The sequence below is a fragment of the Mastomys coucha genome, unplaced genomic scaffold (assembly GCF_008632895.1).
Source record: "Mastomys coucha isolate ucsf_1 unplaced genomic scaffold, UCSF_Mcou_1 pScaffold6, whole genome shotgun sequence".
In the NCBI taxonomy this organism is placed as follows: domain Eukaryota; kingdom Metazoa; phylum Chordata; class Mammalia; order Rodentia; family Muridae; genus Mastomys; species Mastomys coucha.
This window is the reverse complement of record NW_022196912.1, coordinates 19,150,745-19,171,573: the sequence shown is the minus strand read 5'-3', so window position 1 is coordinate 19,171,573 and position 20,829 is coordinate 19,150,745. Positions and strand designations below refer to the sequence as shown.

Sequence of the window (20,829 nt, the reverse complement as noted above, 5' to 3'; positions counted from 1 at the left end):
ATGGATCTGGAGAATATCATCCTGAGTGAGGTAACCCAATCACAAAAGAACAAGCACGGTATGCACTCCCTAGCTGCTTCTTGAGCTGTAGATTTCAGTTGTCTCCCGATGGCTGCCCTTATCATTGGAGCTTTGCTTCTTGGATCTGGCCTTCAGTCTGCCCTTGCTGCCAGTCTGGTTCAGTCTTCAATGACTGTTTCATCACTCTAGGTTGGAGCTAGTTCCAGCTGGTTCCAGGGGAGGCAGCCTGGCAGGTCATCAGCTTCTCTTGTGGAGGGCCTGATTAGAGCCATTCCCCAGGGCCTGCTCTGGCAGTTCACTATTTACAGGCACCTTGAAGTATCTCTGGAATTAGAGATACTTGGAGTCACATGATCTCCTTGAAGTTTAGTTTCATTATCTATAAAATACCAAGGAAGGATTGAAACATCTTTGCATAGCCATATAAATCACCAGAATTGAATAAGCACTATGAAGCAGTTGGTCTGACATATGATTGGGTTCAATAAATAGAACTCCCCAGCCATATTGTCTGTTTATTATGATTATCCTGAAATACAAAACACAGCAGTCCTATACAGAGTGAAGATGTCACATTCTCCATTCTCTATATAACTGTGCCACTTTGGCTTTCTTCAACCCCACAGCATGTACGTTTTTACTCTCCCCCTACTATTGGAACTTTCTTATAGGAACTATTGTGTGGTTTCATTTTAACTTTTTAGCCTTATTACATGGGTAGAATACACATCTTTGAGATTGAGATACATCTCTGTGGGCTCATTAATGATTCCTAATGACCATTAGGCTTTGTGATGGATTGGGCTTTTATATTAGTGCTACTGTTCCTCTTTCCACCCATTATTCTGTATGCTCACCTTCACTCCTCAAAATGTTATCCCTTGGCAGTGTGTGGTCGACCCTTCTAAGGTTCCTTTTACTGTCTTCTTTAGAGTTGAATCTGTGACCATGTAACTTAGGAACATCAGTTTCCTGAGCTTTATCAGAGTGTTATTTCTTTGTTAATCTCTTTGGGCTAATTGCCTGGTTCCTACAAAAGCCTTCTCAGTGTGGTTGGCCTGTGACATTTGAATAACTTAGCATCCGCAGTCTTGACCAGGCTAAGAGTCCTGGTAGAATAAACATTCAGAACACACTGTTTACAACTTGTTTTCAGAATCTATGTCTCAGAGATAACTTTTGTGGGATGTGTGCATGTTTCTACATAGCTCTGAAACTGAAGACTTGATGCTGCAGAAGCCTTTTGACTTAATATAGTAGATGAACATCGTTTGTAGAATTTGCAAACACCAGACCTGTGCTTTAGACATTGTATGGCAAAGGAGTCTTCTAATCAAGGCAGTCTTTACTGAGCTCTTGACTGTGTGTCCATGGATATGAGAGAAGACTCAAAAGTGTGGAAACAAGAAAACTCACCACTCTGTATTATTTTGTTCAATTTACCAGGCAAAAGGATGGGTTTCCTGACAGCATTTAGGTGCATGGGGCCAACAGATTTTATTTTTATTGTTTCCTTCCACCATTACCCACCCCAGGCTGTTTACTTCTCTCTCACTAATTCCCTTCTCCCTAAGTAGTCCCCATATGTGCTTTCCTATTTTATATATATATGTATATATATATATATGCATATATAACATTATATAATGCCTATACATATATATGTATATATGATATATATTTCATTATCCCCCACCTTGTCCTTCACTTAAGATTTCTTCCTCCCTTCTCTTGGTTCCCTTTAAACACACACACACGCACACACACACACACACACACACACACACACAGAGAGAGAGAGAGAAAGAGAGAGAGAGAGAGAGAAAGAGAGAGAGAGAGAGAGAGAGAGAGAGAGAAAGAGAGAGAGAGAGAAGATGTATCTCATATATATCTTATTGAGCCTAGATTATTTTGGTTAACAAAATGGTTTCTGGCTCCACAATTTTTCAACAAATACCATGATTTCATTTTTTATGACTAAATAAAATACCATGTGTATATAGCCACATTTATTAGTTAACCTGTTGGCCTAGATCAAGGCTAATTGCAGTTCCTAGTTATTATGTTCAGTGATAACCATGGATGGGCACTTGCTCTACCTGTGTTAGATTGCTTTGGAAATATACACAGGACTGTTACATCTGAGCTGTCCTGTAATTCTGGCTTTAGCTTTTTGAAAACTCTTCATATTGATATCCACTGAGGCTACAGTTAGCATCGTCACTAGCCATGTATGAGATTTCCTCTTTCCTCACATCCTCACCAGGTTTGATTTGTCATTTTTTTCTGGTGAGCTGATGAAATGGAATCTCAAGACAGTTACTTACCTGTGTCTAAGGGTGTTTACAATTTTTTAAGTATCCATTGGCCATTTGTGTTTCTTTTCAGAGCTGTCTATTCATTTCATTGGTCCCATGTATTGGATGAATGACTTGTGTTTTTCTGTTTATTTTTTATACTTCTCCATATATTCTAGGTATCAATCTAATGTCTGATGTCTGATTGGCAAAGTTTTTTTTTTTTTCTCAGAATTCTGTATGTTGTCTATTTTTGTGATTATTTCTTTTGCTATGCTGAAGCCTTATCATCCCATAAAATAACATTTGCCAATTCTTGAGATGGTTACTCCTGCTGTTGGGGTTCAATTCAGAAAATCCTTGGCTATAGTTATGTCTTGAAATGTTTTCTCTTAGCAATTTCAGAGTGTCAGGCATTACAAGAAAGTCTTCAGTCTGTTCTGAATTGAGGTACGATGAGAGATAAGGACCTAGCTTACTTATTTAACAGTTTCCCCAACACTCTTAAATAGGGGCTCTTCTCTACTGCATGTTTGTGGCACCTTTGTCAGAATTTAGCTGGCTGTCATTATGTAGCTTATTTCATTGTCTTCCATTCTATTCCATTGGTCTACATATATTTTTATGATAATACCAGTTTTGTCACTATGGCTCTGTAGTATAATTTGAGATCAGCTATTGTTGGTAGCCATATCATTGCTCTTTCTGCTTAGGATTGACTTGGTTATTTGTGGTTTTTTGCACTTCCATATGAATTTTAGAATTTGTCTCTAGTTCTGTAAAAGAATGTAGTTGGAAGTGCATTGCATATTCAGTTTGCTTTGACGGCTCCAGCTGTTTTAATTCAGTGTTAATTCTGCCAGCTTATGAGCATGGGAAGACTCTCTGTCTTCTGTTGTTTTCTTCCATTTTTTTCTTTAGTGCTTTAATGATTTCAGTGTAGAATTATTTCACCTCCTTTGGGAAAAAAAATCTACTTTTGGAGACAGAGAGTACAGCTGTGTGACCAAGAATAGAAATGTCTCTTTATATAGTTTTGACTTGACCAAGTTTCTCACTTGGTCCTTCACAGCAGTCAGCCCATGGGATGGATATAAGAGTTGAATCTTAAACAGATTAATCATCTTATGATTAATCTTATTGGAAGCCACATGTAGTAAGAAACAGGATGAAAACAAAATCTCTGGTCCTTTGTCTGCAAATTCAGTGTTTCCATTTATATAAAATCATGTGCCCCTCCTATACACTCAGAAAATTAATGAGCAAAGCAATACAAAAGAAACAATAAGGGAATTAAAATTTTCATAGGAAGGAGAAAGCTGGAGTCAGCCTTTGTAAACTGACAATTATGGCTCAGGAGTTCTGGAATTGGAAATGTAGCTCTGCAACCTCCTTAAATGATAGCAGCATTTTCCTGAAGAGTAGTTTTCCTTTGGGAAGTGAGGTAGGAAGCCTTTGACTGGATGAATGCAGTTGAGGATTGATTTTCTGAGGTCATCCTTGGCTGATTGTGTAGGATGTAGAGATTCTTGGCTCCTTTCAACTTCTGAAAAACATAGTGATTCTCTGTCAATTGTGTAGCAGGTTCTTGTCAGCAGCTTGCTATTTCATATTTTTTTAACTTCATCAGAATTGTCAGGGGCCTAAGCTCCGGGGATTTGCTGCACCTTCAGTACAGCTGAGATGGTCTCACCATGTTGGCACGATTAACATCTGTGTCTCATTTCTCCATGGTCAATTTCCTGACAAATATGTTCTCCCATCTTTCCTATGAAAAATAACACATGGAGAAGAATTGAGGGGTCACTGCATTGAGGACACATTTGGGTGAGGGGGTGGTTAGCCTCTGCATTTATGTGACTTTATTACTGGAATATGACACTCCTTTTTTAGTTCAAAAGGATGTCATTGCCTGAAGTCTATGTGGGTGACTAAGGAATTAATTGTGGCTGGATGGATTCAGAGAAATGATTGCCTCATATTGTTGACAGATTCATCTCCTCTAGAATACAGGAAATAATACATGCAGATTACTGCTCTGGGACAAATTCTAGCAAGTTCCAAGTAACTGACAGGTGATGTGTAAGACTGAGATTAGTCCAAGAAGAGCATGGATGGGTGGAGAGAGCCTCCTGAGTCCCTCTGCACCTGGTAGCTCATGCCCAACAATCAGGGATTTGAGGCAATGTGATATGTTTTGAGGAATTAGGAAAATTCAACTCCTGACTCACATGAATTACATCCCAAGGCAGTAAGAATTAGCAAGGTGGGACTGCTGGCCAGCTGGGAGACATCTTGGTGAAATTGTGTGGAATGGAAAGTTGCCAGAGGGCTGAGGGAGGTACATGCCCTCATCTTCCCAGAAAGAGGAAAGAAGGTGGAGTTGAGGATTTACCCACCACTTATCTGCAGATTAATCTTGACAAAGAATTGTAGAATGTTTGGTTTGAACAATGGTGTAGGTTTTTAAAAGGAAAAAGAGTGCTCTAAGAGCCAGCCGGAGTTTATTAAGGACAAGTCATTTCTAGGTAGTAGAGGACTCAAGTAACATATCCTGCTGGCCTGGCATCCCTAGTGTGAAGAAAGCATTTCTCAATCTTTCAGGCTCTGTAGTTGATAAGGATCAATTTGGAACTGGTGGTATCATAACAAAATGTGTACATAAATCTTGGAGCTGTTATAGCCATAACTTCTGACCTTGTAAACAATTAACCTTGTAAACCTAAGGAAAAAAATCTACATTTTCTTACTCTGAGAAGTTCAGCTTAATTCACTGCATGGTAGACACTAAGTTTGCACACCCTGACAGCTCATGTTCGAGTGTGGAACCCATTTGTCTATGATTTTTTTCTTGATAAATTTCCTGCCTGAGATAAGAAGCTAAGACTATTGGAATTCATTATGTAAATGCTTTAGGAGAATTTTGGTAATATGTTTGTTCTGTATGACCATAGGCTATAATGACATGAACATTGAAGTCTAATATGGGAAACCAAGACATGATTACATCTTTCTATTGTAGAAATAAGGTAATCCTAGTAGGGGAAGATGGTGGGTTGGCAGAATGTATCTTGCTTCCTGTGGTATATTGGTGAGAGACTATCCCAAAGGCTAGAAATAAGAAGTATGGGGCCTTAACTTTTTTGTTGTCATCAAGACCCACACATATGTCCTTGCTGTAAAGGAAAGGCAGGATGCAGTCAGTTTTGTCTGTGAAGACTGAAAGGTACCTGTGAGAGAGTAGGGGATGTTCAGTAGGCTGACTAGACGGATGTAGGGATCTATGGTCTAGAGAAGAATTCTGGCCTCAAGATACATTATGGAGATTGCTTTGTTCTATATGTTTCAATTAAGCATTTATGTCCGGCTGCTCTCTATCTACCTTCCATCTTTGTAGAAATTCCTTGGGGAATACTCTGTTGCATGTTCTTCCCTCTGGAGCTTAATCTCCATTAAGGTCGTGGACCTGTTTGACTCTAACTGGTATGTCTACAAGAAATGGCCGGTTCCATGCAATTTTGTCTATAATAAGTAAAGAATAAACATTTAAAACTATCCTAGCTATTACACAGCATTCTGTTTTATCATTAATCATGGCGATAGCTTTCAAAAAAAAAAGTCAATGTTGTAAGTATCCCATGCATGGTAATCTGCAGTATCTGCAATTTAAATAAAATATGGCCTTAGGAATAGACATTGCTCTTACATTCTATAGCTCTGTAAATCACTTTTTCTGGGCCATGAGTAATTAAACAGAGAGTCCATACATTTCTGAACTTGTTAACATTTTTGAAACCAAACCAGATACTAGACATGACATTCTCTTGCTGCTGTCTGGAATGTACGTGCCCGTGTCTAGGCTCGTTCTTTTCCACTATTTACTTTGGCTCCAACCCTTGGCATCTTCTTTCAAGTTGTTTGCTCTCAGTGTTTACAAAAGTAGGTTCCCACAAGCAAAGCAAGGGTGGGGAATGAGGCAGCCTGCAAGCGCTGTTTTCTGTTGTTAGAAACTCAGATAGGTGCATGGCAATTAGGGTTATTTTCGAAAGCAACAGTGAACTCTGCGGGCAATGCCAATGGCTTGTTCCTTAGTGAGCACATGGAATTCACAGTGTACACCCTCACAGACGGGCCTCTGCTGTGTGTGTGTTAGTCTAACTTTATTTCTGAGTTCTCTCTTAAGAAAGAAAACAGTCTTTGTAAAAGGCAAGGAAGATAAGAGCGATCCGGGTTCTGGATTGCCAAATGAAGACAAAGGCTGTGCCGGGCAGCTGATGCGCTGCCTTGGGTTGGTGAACAGGGGAAAATGAAAAAAAAAAATGCTTTCAAGAGCCTCAGCGATTTTGATGTTTTGATTAGACTGGAGAGATGGTTTGGAAGTTAATTGTGTGTACTGCTCTTGCAGAGAAACTAAGTTCTGCTCCTAGCTCACAATTGCCTCTATGTCCAGCTAGGGTGTGGGGATGAGGAGCATAGGGGTAGGGGTTGGGGGAGCATCATCTAACCTTTATGGGCACTTGCACTCATGTGCGCTCTCTCTCTCTCCCTCTCTCTCTCTCTCTTTCTCTCTTTCTCTCTCTCATACACACACATACATTTAAAATAAAAATAAATGTATATTTTAATTATTATCTATTAAGTTATTTATTTACTTTATATCTTGATTGCAGGATTACAGCTCCCCTCCCTCCTCTCCTTCCATTCCCTCTCACCTTCCCTCCCCCCACCCCACTCGTTCTCCATTTCTCAGAAGAAGGAGGGCCTCCCATGGATATCAACCAGCCTTGGTATATCAAGTTGTAGCCTAGGCATATCAAGCCCCCTATTGAGACTAGACAAGGCAGATCAATTAGGGGAGAGGGATCCCAAGGCAGGCAATGGAGTCAGAGACAGCTCCTGCTCTTGCTGTCAGAGGTCTCACATGAAGACCCAGCTACATAACTATGACATATGTGCTCAGGGTCTAAGTCCATCCCTTGCATACTGTCTGGTTGGTAGTTCAGTCTCTATGAGCCCCTATAGGCCCAGGTTAGTAGATTCTGTAGGTTTTCTTATAGTGTCCTTGATTTCTCTGGCTCCGGGGGAGGGGGAAGGTATTTTGGTTAAGTTATAGGCTAAGAATACTTAGACTGAGTTGTAGTGACAGGTGGAGTTTTATCAGTTCTGAGGCTTTTCTTCTTAGATTATCAATGCCACACTCATGCATGCTCCCACAACAACCACAAGTGACTGACCCAAGAGCGTTCAAATGGACACAGCATTCAAAACTTGTTCTTGGTGTCTATGTAAGTTCACATGTACATGTAAACATGTGTGTGTACATGTATGTGGAAATCCAAGGTTAATCCTAGGAGTCTTCATCAATGAGTCTTGATTTTATATATTGAGGCAGTGTGTCTCACTGAACCCAGAGATGGGTTTTGGTAGTCTGTCTAGCCAACTTTTTCAGGGATTCCCTGTGTCTGCCTCCTGAGTGCTAGGATTACAGGAGGCCACCATGCCTGCCAATGTTTACAGAGGTCCTGGGATTTGAAATTCTGGCCCTCGTACTTGTATGGCAAACACTTTACCAGTTGGGCTTTCTCTCCAGTCCTCTTTCTTTTTAGTAGCAATATTCTGTTAAGAACTCAATGGATGGCTGTTAAATGAAATCAGTGAAAATTTAAACAGTTGCTTTCAGTATAAATATGGTTAGCAAATAATTTAAAATACTCTAAACTCATCCACTCTCTTTCTCTGATTTTAACTTTGCCTATGACAGAAACAAATTACAGGGTCTTTTTGTTTGTTTGTTTTTGTTTTTGTTTTTAATGGACTTTGGGTTCAAACTTCAGAAACACCATTTTCTTTTTTTCTTTTTAAAATTTTATTTTATTTCATGTGTATGGGTGTTTCATGAGGGTCTAGTACCCTATGAGGTCAGAACAGAGCATCTGGTCCTCTGGAACTGGAGTCACCAATGTTGTGAGCTGCCATATGAGTCCAGGGAATTGAACCTAGGTCCTCTGGAAGAGCCAATGCTCTTAACCATTAAACTACCTCCCCAGCCCCAGAATCATCACCATTTTCTAATCCCATGGCCTTGGATGAACTTCTCTTAAGTGCCAGCTCCTTCCTCTCTGAAATGCTTGTCCCCTGTTAATTTTGCTACCATTATAGAGAACATTCCGTACAGTTCCAAAAGTAGTAGTTTCTACTTTGTAGCTTCTGTTTGTGTAATCCACAGGTTACCTTCTAGCTGCCCAATTAACCTACCAAGAAACATCCCCGGATTAGTCTTTATGGTGCCAATCCACTACCCTATAGAGTTGTGTAAGATTCTCCTCCTTCAGTTATGACTTTGTTGGCCCTGAGTCACAGCTTTTATATCTGAAGGGCCTTCCATCCTCCTGAACCCATCACCTTCCAGAATGGTCCTCAGCCCTTCTCTAAGAGAGAACTTATCCTGCAGAACATATTGTCCTAAAATCGCCATCCCCACCTGCAGCCTCACTCACAGCCGGCCCTCCATGCTTTTATATTTGTTTGCTCAGCTCATTCTGTCCATTCTTCATGCATAGTGAATGAGGCCCGGAAGCAGCACACTCAGCGGCACTGCTGCGGCTTCCAGTCAGGACACCTGGGAAGCCGAAGAATCTGTCTGGTCTTCAGAAGGTTGATTCATGCTCTCTTTCCCTCTCTTCTTATTCTTTCCGTTATGCAACATCATGCAAGATGTGGACGAGTGCCTGCAGCCAAAGATCTGTACTAATGGTTCCTGCACCAACCTGGAAGGCTCCTACATGTGTTCCTGCCACAAGGGCTACAGCCCCACACCAGACCATAGACACTGTCAAGGTAATGCCGTGGTCACATGTCCCATTGCGTTTGAACTTCCTTCATGAGCAGAACTGAGTGGCTGGCCTTAAAAATGGACCATGCTACCTGTGTTTGTTTCCATCCTTCTCCTTATTGCAGGTAAATTTGTAGTGGATTTAGAAATGTCACAGCTCTTGAATGCTGTATGTAACATGCATGGTTTTCATCTGCCTTTTGTCAGTTGTATGTTATATACATTTTACATGCCCTTGTTAACTCTCCAAACATAATTTATAAAAGGCCCCATAATACTCTAATGTATTGTCATAGTTTTTCCAACTTCCCATTAAAATCTGAAAACATTTTAGCATCTCTTTTTTTTTTTTTTTTTTTTTTTTTTTTTTTTGGTTTTTCGAGACAGGGTTTCTCTGTATAGCCCTGGCTGTCCTGGAACTCACTCTGTAGACCAGGCTGGCCTCGAACTCAGAAATCCGCCTGCCTCTGCCTCCCAGGTGCTGGGATTAAAGGCGTGAGCCACCACCGCCCGGCTAGCATCTCTTTTTAAAACAAACCTTTATGTTAAAATTATTTATCTGTAGGCTTAGAAATATTCAACAAAGTGTCCTGGATATTTTTTACTATTACTGTTTACTATTCAATAAGACAATATCCACTTCTAGTTCTTAAGTAGTATTTCCTTTAATTTTAAAAAGTTTGATTTATGTGCCAGGTGGTAGTAAACAAACAAACGAAAACCAGAAACCCAACTTTGCTCAGGTAATAGGCCACTGTCAATCATACTGAGGGGAAAGGTCTGTACAGTGAACGGAGATTCCTGGTTAACACTTTCAGATGCATCTTTAGTAAGAAGCTTTTAGAGTCAAGCAACAGTTGTATGTTGGTCACAGAGCATGGCTTCTCTACATCTCCCTTAGTCACTTTATACATTGCAGTTTAAGTCAGTGAGGGATAGTGACTTTTGCATCTGCTCACCTCTTCCGGTCCACAGAGGCCTGTGGTATAGGTGGGGAAGAACAATTGTACCATGTTTCAATAATTATGAATTCTTATAGATTGCTGGCTGTCCAGCTGAACATGCTCAGGCTGGGCTACTACAGGTGAAGCAAGACAGAATTTTCAAATTAGGAGAGACCAGCACAGGAGTTGTGTTTGTTACTTTCTGCCTTGCTGGGAGAAATGCCTGGCAAATGCAGCCTGGGAGGGGAAGGGTGTATTTTGACTCAGAGCTTGAGAGTACAGTCCACCATGATAAAGAAGTCTTGGTGGTTCGAACTCGAGATGCTGGTCATGCTGTGTCTACAGTCAGCAGGTGGGGGATGGGAGTGCATGGATATGTGATAGGCTTGCTTTCTCCTTTTTATACAGTTTGGCAGCTAGGGTGTGTCTTTCCATCCCAATTGTCCTAATCTTGCCAGTCCCCTACATGTACTGAGAGATTTGTCACTGAGATGGTTCTAGATCATGTCAAGTTGACCAGCAATATAAATCTTTACAGTAGACAAACAGAACCATGTGGAAAACAAACCCATTTTTACTAGAAGTGTCCAAGTAATAGATGAAACTGTGCTTTACTGCCGGCTGGTCTCTTCTATGTGCCATTTCCAAGATCAATGATGCTTGGTGGCATTTCTCTGTAATTTTACACTCTTTCTCAGTTACACTAACTTTTGTCAAGGCTCTTTGTTCTTCTTCCAGGGTTATTTACTTTGCAGTTGATGTTTGGCCAGTATATAGAGATGGATTTCACGGTGACATTTTCATACAGTGTTGGCTCATTTCACTCTTCCCTTCTGTTCCCTCTCTCTACTCTCCTTCCTCTGATTCTTCCCAGAATATTACGCTCTACTGCTTCATGGCACACACACTCTTTCTGGTTTCTCCTCCACTCCCTTTGAGATCACTTACATCCTCCCAGCTCTAGACTTGTTCCCTAAATACACACATTTGTATGTGCATGACCATGGGTATATACATAGAAATACATACATACAGAGAAAGAGAGAGAGAAAGCAAGCTAAATTCATAACAGAAAGAAAGCATGCAATATTTGTTTAGGATTTTTTTGTGGGGGGGGGAGGCTTCACTGTGTATCCACACAGATGGGAGTCATGATCTTCCTAGCCCAGCCTCCCCAAATGCTGGGATTTCTCCTGTGCCTGTCTCACTGAAAGCTTTCTATATTAAACCCTCAGGCACCACTTTCTCTCAGTTGCGTTATCCTCATCTGTCACATTCCTACCATGGCTGATGGTTTCCTTGTTACTTTGAGAAAGAGGTTCGTCTTAGTAATCACAGCTCTTCCACCTGATCATTGAAGTTATAAAGAAAGTGTATTTTTCTGTTGCCATCCGTACCTGCCCAGATATATATTTGTTTGCCCCTGATTGCTTTGTTTCTGTCTTTCATCTGGTGCAGTGGGCCTACAGAATCTAGTAGCTGTTACTGTGGGCTTCATGTTCTGCCTTCCATTTTCAACTCTAAGCTGCTGTGTTGCCTTTATGCTTTATTTGGAGTTTTAGAGTAAGATCGTGCAGCGCTGTAACTTGCTTTTGGAATCAAAGAATTTACACATTTCATCATACTGGGTTGGTAAAGTTTCTAGTGCCTAGCCAAAGTACTGTTTTTATGACCATAAACCCAGACCACATTGTTGGGCTTACCATTTTCTCCTGGGGGGAGGGTCTCTTTCAGAAAACTAATTGTCATCCTTTATGTTAACAGATATTGATGAATGCCAGCAAGGGAACCTATGCATGAATGGGCAGTGCAAAAACACTGATGGCTCCTTCAGGTGTACCTGTGGACAGGGCTATCAGCTGTCAGCAGCTAAAGACCAATGTGAAGGTAGGTGTGTAGCGTGGTAAACTACTGAGACTAGGGCAAGTGACCTAGCGAGGTCGTTATAGTGTCAGAAACCCAGGTAATTCCACATAAGTCAGGCAAGCCAATAAAACAAAATGAAGTGAGTTAAAATAGAAAAATAAAGTATTAGTGAATGGTAACTAAGCATCAGAATTAAGAAGAAAAGTTGTTGCTGTCTATGTAACTCCTTAGTACATAAAATAGGTTCCACTTAAGCGTTTAAATTAATTCTGACCTTTTATGGTATTTCACAATTAGAAAGTTGTTATATTGGCCTGGCATTATGCTATGTAACATGTTAGTAATTTCAGTGTGTTTTTAGCTTTAGTGGTTTTTTTTTTTTTTTTTTTTTTTTTTTTTTTTTTGGCCGATTTTGGTACACTGAAATAATTTGCCCCCTTTTCTCAGAGATAGACTATTTCATAAGCAAACCCATCCACTGACAGTGTTAAAGAAGCAAGAGTATCTCGGGGTAAGCACAGAAGCATCCCCACTACTGTTGTAGCCTTCTGCAAGCATCCCTTCTGCAGGCATCCCTTTCTGCAGGCATCCCTTCTGCAGGCATCCCCTCTGCAGGCATCCCTTTCTAGGACATCAAGTGCCTAACTAACCTAGGAATGAGCAATGGCAGGACATACACATGCACATTCATATGCACCACTAAGTTAAGCAACTTGTTCCAGAATAATCCCAGAACCCATTTATCTACAAATGAGTGGACAGAGGATACCACATCCAGAGACCTTTGCAAAGCCTCTCAGATCCCATTCAGTGATGAGTCAGATATGGTCAGAACCACCTATGAGCCAAATTATCAACATGGAAAAACCTACTTTAATGGCTGAATGCTCTGATAATCTAATCAAAGATATGACTACCTCAGGGTGGGAGAAAAAATGAGCCAGATTCCTGTGGGAGCTGATACATGTGTTACATCTTATAGAAACACTGGCAAATATGAGAGAGAGAGAGAGAGAGAGAGAGAGAGAGAGAGAGAGAGAGAGAGAGAGAGATATTCTTTCAAATGTTAAAAAAATTCTTCACAAGTAATGTGACCTGAGTGCCTACCTACAGCAAGGAGTTATCTAAGGCATCATAAAGAATGTACTAAACATAACCTTTGCCCCAGGTTATATAATATAACCTTTGTTATATTACATTGTTACAATATAACAATGAAGGTAAAGTATTTGGATTCATGCAGTATATCTGTGTCATATAAATGTGGCTATGATGCATGCCAGGTGAGTGTCTGAACTCAGGATCATGTGACTGAAACAAATGATGCTCAAGTTGAGGATGTATGTCTCCAGCAGGAATGGGTGGCAATGTGGAATAGCAAATGAGGTCAGGGGAGGATATTAGATTTTACTGGAATATCTTTTTTTTTTTTTTAAGGAGATGGAGTAGGATGAGACATATTAAGGAATAAAGCCCGGTTTCTCAGAGCCCAATAGGTAACTTAGAAATGAAAGAAAATGATGATGTATATGCATGTACTGCTTAAGAACAGAGGTCAACAAATCTTTTCTGTAATGAACCAAATATGAGAACATCCAGAGTTGTATTAAATCCAGTTGTATTAAATCTAGCAGGCTCGATTTGGCCTGTGTACTACAATTTGAAGACCTTTGCTTTAGGCTGTCATAAGCCTGTGTGCCTTCCAACCCAGTATTAAAACTGAATGTATAACAAATTACAGCAAACGATTTACTACCTATGTTTAAATAGTGAAACCTATGCGTAAAGGCAGTTTACATGTTTAAGTTCTTCGGAATTCCCCCTATTGTAGAATGACCTTTAATTTGAGCTCAGTGTACATCGCTTAATGAAAGGTCTTGCTCAATTGTAAACCAGAAACCGCCGTACCTATTCTGAGGCAAATAATGGGTTCCTCTGTGCTGTTTTGGTCACAGATATTGACGAATGTGAGCACCGTCACCTCTGCTCTCACGGGCAGTGCAGGAACACAGAGGGCTCCTTCCAGTGCGTGTGCAACCAGGGTTACAGAGCATCTGTGCTTGGAGACCACTGTGAGGGTGAGCATCACCTCCTGCCCCAGGACCAGAACATGCTACAATCTGAGGCAATCTGGCATCTTTTAACTTGCTGTGTAGGAGCTCTACTTTCGCCTTTGTAATTGAGAGTTAGCTCCCTGCAAAGTGTTTCTTCCAGTGTCATGTGAATGGGACAGAGAAGCAAGGAGAGTTCAGATCTTCTTTGTACCAGTGACGGATAGTTTAATCTGGGTGCATGGTTCTGGACTGTAATACTTCATTTGAACAAAACTGTTTTCCAAATGGCCCAAACAAACAAACACAGCTTAATTTTTCATCCCAGCTGAGGGCTTTTAAGAGCTGATTTCTTTCTTTCTGTATAAAACACTTCTTCAAAGAAACATACATATCTAGCATTGAGAGTTTACTGTGGCTCCTAGCCTGTATGAGGTGTTCAAGGCTGCCCGGCCAGCTCATACACAGGAGTATTTTCAATCCTGACACACTCTTTCTCTCTTGCCACCATCACTAAAGAACATTCTGTGTCTTCGGGGCTCCTCTAGGGAACAGTTTCCAGCTCAGCTGCCTTTTAGTGCATTAGTCACTTGTCAGTAGTGAGACCAGAAGCAAGCCTCCAAGCTGTGTGCCACACACAGCATGGGTGTATCAGAGTGAGGAGTAATGATAGCTTTCTTGTTGCTGGAACCAAAATACAAGACAAGAACTGTAAAGTTGTTCAAACTACCCACAACCATTTTCAAGAATGATCTCCTGGCAGAGCTTTGAATGGCCAACATCCTTTTCACTCCTGGATCGGTTACCTGGGGAAAAGCCATTGTGGATTATAGTGTGTGGCACTTTTTTATTTAATTTAATTTTTTTAACTTATTCACTTTACAACCCGCTCACTGCCCCTCCTAGCTACCCCCTCCCACAGTCCTTCCTCTTCCCTCCTCCCCTTCTTCTCTGGTGGGTAGGGGCACCCTGGGTATCCCCTCCCCACCCTGGCACTTCAAGTCTCTTTGAGGCTAGGCACTTCCTCTCCCACTGAGGCCAGATAAGGCAGCCCAGCTAACAGAACATATTCCCTCCTACAGACAACAGCTTTTGGGATAGCCGCCACTCCAGTTGTTCAGAGCCCACATGAAAGGCAAGCGTGTGCAGCATTTTTTATAAGACAACTTGGTACAAGTATTCTCAAAGTGGCTGAGTACCTTGTCTCTGCTTCTACTAGGAGTATAAAACAACTCAGTCCTTCTAGGGGGCAATTTGAGCCTAATTTCAATGGCTTTAAAATGTGTGTTGTCTTATGTATCAGTTAGCCAGCTTTTAGGAGTTTACCCAAGGTAGTATGTTTCAAAGGTTAATAATATGGACAAAGGGGACATCATCAGTATTTGTAATAAAAAAGACAAGTAGTCAAGTAAGTTATGAGACAGATGATATCTGAAAAGTTGTATTGTATTCAATATATGGGACACTGATTTGACATGGGTGCATCAAAGGAATTAAGAGGCAGTTGTTTTGGAGGGAGCCCCGTGTTGTGGAGAGCCTGCTGTGGAGGGTTCTCTGAGGAAGCCAGTAAGCAGCGGGCTCCGTACAAACATATGTGAGACCTAGACTGACCATTATCCTCTTCTGACTTGCTTCCTGGCCAAGGCAAGAAGGTTATCAGGTCATGCCTGAATTTTCAAAACTTTTTGTATGTATGATTGTTTTCTCTGTGTGTACGTCTGTGCACCATGTGTGCACAGTGCCTGTGGGAGCAAGAAGAGAGCATCAGATTCCTTAGGACTGGAGTTACAGACTGTTGTGAGCTGCTCTATCTGTAATGAGAATTGAACCCAGGTCCTCTCAAAGAGCAGCTTGCGTTCTTATCCACTGATCCATCTCTTCAGTCCCCCAACTATGCCTGAAATTTTGATAGTATCCACCAGAGAGTATGTTCATCTATTCTGGCTTTTTTTAAACATGTAAGTATGTCATCAGAACGCCCAAGATTTTTATTCTAAAAACATTCATTGCATGGCAAGCCAAATAAAAACCTTTAGCCAACATATTCTTTACTATTAATATATGTCTATAAGATATAATTACATTCCACAGGAAATTTTCCTTTGGATGTGTAATGAAGCTCATTTCTCTTAAACTCTTGGTTAATTTCCCCAGTGTTTGAGTTATAAATAGGACTAGAGTCCAGCCAGCTAACTCAGAGCTCCCTTTGAAACTACATTAGCACTTCAGCCTGCTAATGCCCACCTACCCTGTTTCCGTCCCTCACTGGTGGAATGCATTTGCCATAATTAACTGGCTACGAGTGTTCGCATACCTCTCACAGCTATGGGAGGAAGAACCGTGCTTCTTGGTAGAGTTTATATTTACATGTATAATTTTTTTTAAACTTTTTGGTAGAGACCTGATCTTCATGCAATACGTTCCTGAAGGCCCAGTGGCCTCCTCTGAGATTCCGAAACCAAGTGTTTCGAAAAGCCCATCTGTGAGCAGCATGTTCAGAATTACTATGCTGGGGACCTCTCTGTCCCAGTTCTAGGTCTCTCAGCTTACAAAAGGCTCTGCCTCTGACCTAATAGGCTCTCTGGCACTTACTTTAATGCCCCACCTCCCTGATCCTGCTCCCCAACTTCTCTAATATTGCTCCCTGTAACTTCTTTGCAGAGTCTCAGAACATAATTTGGCACTTACTTGTCATCCTGGGCCCCTTATCTCTTTGTGATTAATATGGGAACAACAACAACAACAACCACAAAACAGTGAGAAGTTATAATTTTTCTTTTCAAGTCAGAATCATTCATTTATGTACTCATTCATCACAGTCATTTAGTGTTGAATTGGTAGGAGCCTGCATTATAGGTACGGCTCATCTATAAAAACTGGAATCCCTGCTCTCATGGAATTACCTTCATTCTAGTGAGGAAGCTAACAGTCGGAGTGATAAGTAAATAAGTAAAAGGTATACTATTGCAAAGTACAGTATGTGTGGAGTTCCAAAGATGGATGATTTTAAATAAGGGGAGTAGTAGTTTCCTCACATCACTGTCACTGACTCATAAATATTTATGAGAAGAGATTGCATTCAAAGTACAAGCAGGTGTTGAGGCCTCAAGGAGCAGACTCTGTGGAGATTAGGTGTTCTAGGGACATGCTCAATTTTCCATCCAAGAGTGCCTGTTCAAGTACAGGTATCAAATCAATTCCATATTAGTACATAAATTTGAAGGGCGAGCCCTGGGCTCTAGATCCATCAGCACAGCGATAGTGTTTAAAGCCATGAGGCTGAGGCACTCAAGAGGAAGTATTCCTGAAAAAGAGAAGAGATCCTAGGCTTCGAGACACGTGCAAGTGAATAAACAGTTAGGAACCAGCAGAGGGAAGGGAAGAATTCACATATAAAGGAGGAGAGCTGAGTGGGTTGTGGATGAGCCAAAGGGGGGAGGGGAAGCTTTAAGGAGGGAAACGGATTCAGCAAAGCAGGACTTCAGGCAAAAGAAGGCCAAAATGGACCATGTTATTTACCAATGCAGAGGTGGCGGAAAGTGACCCAAGTACACTGTCACTTTGTGTAAAATGTGTTTCTTAAGTCCTAGGAAGACTTTTTATTCACACCTCTGCGTGGGAGACAACCCCATGTTGAACATGCTCGATATTCAAGCTATGCTTCCCTTATCTTGGTGGGAGACAGGGCCTCACTGCCAGCACAAGCTGGCATCAAGTCCACTACGCAACACAAGCTGCCTTCCAACTTGTCATCTTCCTGCCTCGGCTTCTGGGGTGGGCTGCTGAGCATGTGCCACACATAGCGACATTGTGAACATAAATGAAAACACCCACTAAAGTTGACTATGTCATAACTAAGAGTTTTTATAGCTGTGTGTTATTTTACAAACACTTAAAACAATCATGCAATTTTTTCCTCTGATTGGATTATGAAATATTCCTGTTGCAGACTTCTTTGTGGTGAAGCATATTGCTGGGCTTTATAGAGTTTCTTGTTGTTCAGGTTTATGTGCTTGGCATTTGCCTCATTTTCAAGTAGAGATTTTTTTTTCTTTAATTTAATGCTAATGATCTAAACTTCATCTCACTTTGTTACCTTCTTTTCCTAAGAAGCAAAGAAAGAAAGGATGATTTAAAATCAGCTTGCTCAACAGTTACCCATTAGAACAACTATGGATTTAGCCAAGTACATATGAAACAATTGAATGTGTCTCCCACTGCCAGGGGAAATGAGAGTGCTAAATGGCCCAGCCACTTTAGGAAGCAATTTCTAAAATCAATAATGTAAATCTACTCTAAGATTCAGCCATTGTAAGTCCCAGGAATTCACCCAGAGCATATGAAAGCATGCATTCACAGGAAGACAGATGCATGCATGTTTGAGGTAGGCAAATGGCAACAGCCCAAGTATTCATTAAAAGATGAAGGGCCAAACAGACTTATAATCATAGGATGAAATACTACTTGGCAAAGAGGAAGAAGAAGCTTTTGATACAATGAGCACCTTGGATGAGTCTCCAAAACACTGTGAACTGATAATGTCAAAGACACAAAGGGATCCTGCTTGGGAGTGGGTGAGTGTGGAAATTCCTGTATTGTAACCATGGTGATTGTTGAAGGGTGTATATACTAATGGTGTACTGTAACCATGGTGATGGTTGTAGGTGAATATGCCAATGCTTCCATGCACTGAGATGGACTCTAAAATAGGAGTATTTATTGCAAGTCATACTTTAGAACAGATGATGTGGAAAGACTTTTTCAAACAGCGATGACACCGTTGCATTGGAATAGCATGTCATATATGTTTTATGTTTTACAGTAGCAGTGCCTGGAGCACTGCCAGATTGGGTGAACACTCATCAGACCTGGATCTTGGTGGGATGAAATTATAAACTTCCCTGCTGTTATTTTTGTTTTGTTTTTAATTTTAAAACTCTTTTAAAAACTTTTTTATAATTCTTTGTGGGTTTCACATCATGCATCCCAGGACCACTCATCTCTCCATCCCCTCATATCTACCCTTTGCCTTTTCAACCTCCCCCTCAAATAAACACACACACACACACACACACACACACACACACACACACACACACCACACAGCATAGAAAACATCTCATCGCAGAAGCTGTAGTCTGTCACAGTCCTACAATATATCCCTTGGTCCACACATCTTCACTAGCAAATGTTTATTGCAATGAGTCATTTCTTTGATCTGGTTCCAGGCCTCTGGTTTCTGGGACACCATTAACAATGGATCCCCATCAAGAGTCCTCCGGGTTATCCTGTTGATGCCCCGTGTCATGGAGATTCTGGATCTTTTGGTCAGCAGGACTGGCCCTTTCACACATCCCAATCTTTCACAGATGATAAAGATTTTGGGGTGGGTCAACTCAGAGCCCTGGATCAGGGCTTGGGTGGTAGCTGAGCTGGTCAGCTCACTGGCTCTCCCTTAGGCATACCACCAGGGAGAGCTCTCCAGCACCGTTCCAGCTCGATGCCACCCACTACCCAGGTAGGCTGGAGGCAGGTTGAGCTCTCCTGTTCTCGTGCCCTCCTACCGGCTCACCCGCACCCATGCCTCCAGAGCCAGCTCTACTGTGCTGGCCAGGCAAGGTGCAGGGTCACTCGCCTGAGTGCTGCAGCCACTGAGGGGGTAGGGTGAGGAGCAGGTGAGTTACCCCCAAGGACAAGAGCACAGCGGAACTGGTCCTGCCACTCCACTCATCCGCCTTGTTGTGGTGTGGGTGCAGGGGTGATGGCCCCCTCCCCTCACCAGCTGTGGTAGTTGGGAGAGCTGGTCCCTTCTCCTTTTCTATAGCAGCCCCTTAGTTAGTTAATTTGGTTCAATGATGGAACAAAAATTCAGCATCCTCATCCTTGAGCAAGACAGTGGAGAGTACTGGGAACACGACATCCCTTTCTATATTCACTTCCTCCTTGAAATTCTCCTCTACATTAGCAGCCATCAGAACTACTTGCAAGAGATGCCATAAATGCCAAATTCGTTAGGAGACAAAGGACGTTTTTGTTCCTCAGCTTTCCTGAATGCTACTTATTTAAACCTAGTACAGACACAGCAGAGCGGGGGGCGGGGGTCTTGTGGAGTGAGTGTGTTAGGGGTGATGATCTCTGGCGAGCAGTCACCATGGCAATAAACAGTCCCTGGAAACACATGCCTGATGGGAGTCTCTGCATCACGAAAACTGTCTCATCACCACAGTCAGAACTCAGTGCTGCTTGGTGTCCGGCACTTGCAGTTGGACACATGCTTTATACACAGCTGCTAAAATCCATTCAGTCTATTTATGAGAGTCCCTAAGACTTAACTATGATTCTGATCCAGTTCGTTTCTCGTGCAAAGGTTCCCCCTCCCACATTCTATTGCTGAGACTTCAAGTAAGTCCTTTCTGTTAGGGAGACCTTTGTTTATCCTCAGATCTTTTCTCTAAATTCATATCACCTCTAAACTTAGCAACACTCCTTTGTCAGGTAATTGGTTTTGTAATGGTTCTTATGTTAAATTTTTGGGACCCACAAGGCAGTTTAATGTCTTATGTGTTTGTTTTTTATTGTTTTATTTTATTTTATACAATGGCAGTTGGAGTTCTGGTTTTAATAACAGTTCCCCTTGGTGTGGGGAGCTTGCCAAGTACTTTCAAACCGGATCTTAAGGAGATTAAGTATGCTTAAGATATACTTAGCAACATGTGCTTTAAAAATATGTATTCTCTATTAGGAAGAAGACAAGCAAGTAAATTATTGTTTAATAAAAAATTGTGACTCTTCCACTCCCAGTTAATTTCATTTAGAAC

At 41.4% G+C, this 20,829-nt stretch overlaps 1 protein-coding gene across 8 annotated transcripts in view; it reads left to right on the top strand.

Annotated features, from left to right (window-relative positions):
- Ltbp1 (latent transforming growth factor beta binding protein 1) overlaps window positions 1-20,829 on the top strand; it is a 408,370-nt gene that overhangs the window by 314,284 nt on the left and 73,257 nt on the right. For all 8 annotated transcript variants that reach the window (XM_031357859.1, XM_031357857.1, XM_031357858.1 and 5 more), the window contains 3 exons: window positions 9,033-9,155; window positions 11,859-11,981; window positions 13,916-14,038. In XM_031357859.1, the coding sequence (XP_031213719.1) occupies window positions 9,033-9,155; window positions 11,859-11,981; window positions 13,916-14,038 (369 nt within the window). The remainder of the gene's footprint in view (window positions 1-9,032; window positions 9,156-11,858; window positions 11,982-13,915; window positions 14,039-20,829) is intronic.